At 42.8% G+C, this 5,084-nt stretch overlaps 1 protein-coding gene across 1 annotated transcript; it reads right to left on the bottom strand.

Moving 5' to 3' along the window:
* Nucleotides 1–1,159: 1,159 nt before the first annotated feature.
* xbp1 (X-box binding protein 1) lies at nt 1,160–4,595 on the bottom strand. Its single transcript, XM_034170859.1, has 5 exons — nt 4,249–4,595; nt 3,786–3,882; nt 1,972–2,088; nt 1,593–1,759; nt 1,160–1,475 (listed from the first exon to the last, which is right to left on the bottom strand). Exons 1-5 carry the CDS (start codon nt 4,470–4,472, stop codon nt 1,301–1,303), a joined length of 780 nt encoding a protein of 259 aa, XP_034026750.1. The 5' UTR covers nt 4,473–4,595; the 3' UTR covers nt 1,160–1,300.
* Nucleotides 4,596–5,084: the final 489 nt, after the last annotated feature.

Genomic DNA, 5,084 nt, shown 5'->3' with positions numbered 1-5,084 from the left:
TTAGTTATGCTGCTATAGACTTAGACTGCTGGGGGGTTCCCATGATGCACTGAGTGTTTCTTTCTTTTGCTCTGTATGCACCACTCTGCATTTAATCATTAGTGATTGATCTCTGCTCCCCTCCACAGCAAGTCTTTTTCCTGGTTCTCTCCCTCAGCCCCAACCAGTCCCAGCACAAGACTGCCCCTCCCTGAGCCTGGTTCTGCTGGAGGTTTCTTCCTGTTAAAAGGGAGTTTTTCCTTCCCACTGTCGCCAAGTGCTTGCTCACAGGGGGTCGTTTTGACCGTTGGGGTTTTTACGTAATTATTGTATGGCCTTGCCTTACAATATAAAGCGCCTTGGGGCAACTGTTTGTGATTTGGCGCTATATAAATAAAATTGATTGAAATTATACTCTGTGTACCTCCACTGCACCTCACATTGTCTGCGAAATGTTGTTGCACTGCATTCGCTGATGCAGTCTCCTCCTCCTCCACATAAGCCCTGTTGCATTTAATAAGTCCAAGACCAACTGCAATGCAAAAAATTTTTTAATGCAGTAATCAGACTATAAGGAGAGCAGACAACAGATAAGAATGCCTTTATACATGCTAAACATACAGAGACTCCAAAGCAGAATGCACAAATAAATAAGTTGTCATATTTAAAGTTGTCCCCATGCCCCCATGTTTACACAAGCACAAGATTCTGACAGCAAGATTTTTATTCCATCTCATCTTTGGCAGGTCATGTGATTCCAACTATCTATTCTGAACTCATAAAAGTCAATAGAGCTCTGCCACTGGTACAGACCCGCTGCAATGCAGGAGCTGGCTTGCTGACGTTAAGCTGAGATGAGTGGTGTTTAATATTGGATGCTCGCTGTGGTTACTGAGCTGTACCCGTTAGCGTTTTTGGTCATTTATAATGGGGTGAATTCAGACACTGATAAGCTGGGGGAAGAGTTCATTCGCAAACATGTCATCCCAGGAGCTCTCACAACCCAAGGGAGAGGACATATCACTGAATGGGGATGGGGACCCTTCATATCCGGAGTCACTGTATGTATCCACAACGCAGGCTTCCTTATCCAGGCTGCTGAGGGCAGGGCCGGACGCTGCAGAGAAGAAGTCATCTGCCTGGCTGTGACAGCTGGGAATGACCACTTCCTCTGGTTCGTCCTTGACACACACTTCCTCGACCTCTACCTCAGCAACAGGGAAGGCAGCCTCATCCATCTTCTCTGCACCGCTTTCCGTATCATCATACTGCCCGCCACCCACTTCCTCCACGGGCTTTGTGTAGATGTGGTCGAAGTGGATCAGTTCATTAGGGGCCTCCAGCTTAACTGGTGGGGGCCCCACAGGTGCAGGTGGGGTGGCAGGTAGTGAGTACCCCCCTCCGACCAGCAGCACCTGTGGTTCCTGGCACTCTTCATAAGACTTGAGAAACAGCTCTGGGTCGAGGATGTCCAAAAGGCCCAGCAGCAAATCAGACTAGTGAGGGGGTAGAATGAAGACGGGGAGGATCAGCCAAGTACAGCATGATCTGAAATTCTTTAAGTCAAGGCTTAAAACACAACATAGCCACAGCACGCTAGGCAGTCAACTTACCTCACTGTCTGTAGCGTCAGGATTATTTGTATCCACTGAGAAGTCTTCAGATTTGGGAACTGCTGGGCCTGCACCTGCTGCGGAGGCACACATAGCCTGAGTGCTGCGGACTCAGAAGACCCGATTCCCAAACCTGCATCATCCCCGTTGGACAACGTCACCTGAACCTGAATAAATGACAAAGATTTTGCATCGGTCACAAGTCGAATGTGTCCATTTTGCAAGTCAAACTGTTTTTCAATTCTTTACATCTAAATGGTGGAAGGTGCAGAAATTTCTATTTTGAACTACTTTCCTGATAACTGACTATTTTCCTGGCATACTGCCCCTAGTGGTTGAAAATTTTACAAGTTATCAGAACACTGATGAAGAGTCTCACCTTTTCTTTTGAGTCAAGGGTGTCCAACCCAAGTCTCTGTCTCAGTTCCTCATTTTCTGTCAGAAGGCCACTCGCCTTTTTCCGAAGAAGACTGTTTTCAATATGAAGTTTCTGATTCTGCAGGAAGAAAAACATTTGTACTTTAACCTTGCTGCTCTTATCAAAGCCTGGTATGTGATGCAGCTTCGATAAACAAAAAACATGTTTGTGCAATACCTAAAAGTACCAAAACAATGAATGCTATGAGACTGAGGGCTGGACAACTTTCAAAAATTGCAAATTAGTGCGTAAATAGGCTGCATAATTTTTCAGTAGACGTTTGCTGTTGGTTCTCACATTTGGATCACACCATAGCAATCGCCTGCAACAAAGTGGTATTTTAATAAAGTGTCATCTTTTATAATAATCATATGTTAGCATATATGCTAGCACCAAGCAGTCTGGCAGGCTAAAGCTATTGTGATGAATCGTTGCTTCCTCCTGAACAAAAGGAGAAACTTGGACGTAAAAAGTTGTTCAATAGGCTGCTGTGCATTAGACGTTTGAATTTATTTGTTTCTTTTTTACATAACTGCATTCCTCCTGGGCAACAGTAGTTTTGAGGCAAGAGGATGCTTTCACATGGGGAAATGGATATGTTGGTAGAACTAGAAAAATAGAATGACCTCAGCTTTAAATTAACTCAAGTTATTAAAACTTGAATATTTCAAGTTGGTATTACACATTTGGACTGCAACTAAAAGTCTATTTACTGGCTTTGTTTCAGTAAAATCTAACTGTTAAAGTGATAAACATAAAAACAAGCATAAAAATGTGTAGTCAAAAAATTTGACCATGTAACACTGACAAAGAAGTGGTCTGGCACTGAACCAGAGATCTTCTGGTTTGATAACACCTGTTTAACCAACCGAACCAGAGGCACAAACATTTCTGTGTTAAACAGATTTCACCCATCCTGTTCATTCTGAAACAGAGAGTTTGGCTCAGTGAGAGTACATCTGAATGTCAGTTCAAACATCATTAAACCACAATGAACAAGATCAAACGCTATTAAGAATACTGTACTCTGTCCTACTGGGAAATTCTGCAGTGAGTCTAAAGTGTTTTGTACTTAAAACCATTCGGTAGTATTAATTTGAATACTACAAGTTGCAATAAATTGTGAATTTAATTAGTATATTTAACTAATTGAGATATGTAATACTAGATTTAAAAATGTAGGTTTTAATCACTTCATAGTTTAAAAAAAAATGCTTTAGTTCTGCCATCTTCTTTAGGTTGGTCAGCGTGCCAAACAGTTCACGACAATCGGCCAATGGAGCATAGAGTTGTGTTACTGCAGAAGTGCCTAAAGCACCAGAAACATAAATAGGATTCCAAGTGTTTTATGCATTTCACAAAAATGTCACCAACCCACTTCAGAAACATAACATGTAAGACATGAAACAGAACATGTAAGGCTGCTTGACAACTCAGAGCTTCATTCTGAAATGAGGAGTGCACTGTGCCCTTCCTTAAAGAAGAATAAATTAACCTGTAAATTGCACAGAACACATACATGAATACAGCCCATGTCAAGACGGAATGATTCATGGACACTTCAACAGGAAGAAATTTAATTTGAATCCCTGCAGAGTTACATCACCCCTAAACAAAGTAACATTTAAATAACAGCTGGAACCTGATACCTTAGAGTTTAAAGGTTTAAGCCCAGGTGTATCTAAATTTACAGCCACATCAGTATGGTCAGTGAAAACAAAATTATTATATACTGCTTCAGACCTAAAGAATCTGGAGGTAGAAACAGAAATTACCTCCATCTCCAACTCTATAACTTGTTGTTCCAGTTCCCCCATTTTGGCTTTTTTTCTGTCTCTGGCTGTTTGAGCTGCAACTCTGTTCTTGAGTTTCCTGGATGACGGAGGGAAGAGGAGAGAAAAAAAAAAGGATCAGTTTTTCCATGACCGGGCGTCACAACCTACGTCATCACCAGCTATGCTGCTGCCACGCATGCAAAAAAAAAAAAAAAAAAAAAAAAAAAAAAAAAAAAAAGGTGTGGAGATAAACGAAGTCATGTTTAAGCTTCATCATTAATAAGATACTCTCACGACATTTCACATCCCAATATGACAACAGATTTACAATACAGTTTGTATAACAAACGTCTATTTCGCTGTGGCGTCACATTGTGTCCGTCTTAAGTTAACAAAAAAATAAATAAAAATTAAAAAGTTATTCACAGTTAGGGCACATGGAACATATTTTCTTAGGGCTGACCTGCGGAGCGCCTTCTCCTCCGGACTCAAGTGTGTGAGTCTCTGTCTCTTCCGTACCGGCGGACCCACCGACGTGTTGGAATCCGAGTCGGACGACGCCTGGCCGGCGGACGACGGCAGGACCACAGAGATGGGGCGGCTGAAGGCGGAAGAGCCGCTCTGCTTCCCCGATATCAGAAGCACTTTGTGGGCTCCGGTGGGCCCTGCTGTCGCTACCACCACCATCCCCTTACCGCCTACTACGACAAAGTGTCGGATAAAAACGTGAAAGCGGCTGTGCGCTTGTTATTTTACCAGAAACCCTCAGGCCTCCGCTCTGCGTTTACCGGATCAACTGTGAAACGGGAGCCGCTCCGCCTGCGATCTTTTTCTACCGTCGTGGTGCCACGTGATTGGCTGCCGTCCGCCGTGATGCGTTGGTTTCACAGCCTCGGATTGGTCAGGCGACTGATGAAACTTCTGTTTGAGGCTTTCCTCAGCGTTCTTTCAAAGTTTCAGTCGTTTAACTCGAGTCTGTCATGTTATTCCATTTTTCCCCCTCCTATGAGGGGGAAATGAGCGTAGGAAAGACGACAATAAACTGAACACACACCAAGGACTGCATTAGAAATAAGTGGGGTTTTTTTGTCGTTTCGTGTTTTCGTATCTTTATTAGTTGGCTATGTACCACAGGCTTTTAAGGTGGCAGTAATTAAACCATTACTTAAAAAGCCATCACTTGACCCAGCTATCTTAGCTAATTATAGGCCAATCTCCAACCTTCCTTTTCTCTCAAAAATTCTTGAAAGGGTAGTTGTTAAACAGCTAACTGATCATCTGCAGAGGAATGGTCTATTT

Source organism: Thalassophryne amazonica, chromosome 5, assembly GCF_902500255.1.
Source record: "Thalassophryne amazonica chromosome 5, fThaAma1.1, whole genome shotgun sequence".
Lineage (NCBI taxonomy): Eukaryota > Metazoa > Chordata > Actinopteri > Batrachoidiformes > Batrachoididae > Thalassophryne > Thalassophryne amazonica.
This window is presented reverse-complemented; position numbering and strand designations above follow the sequence as displayed.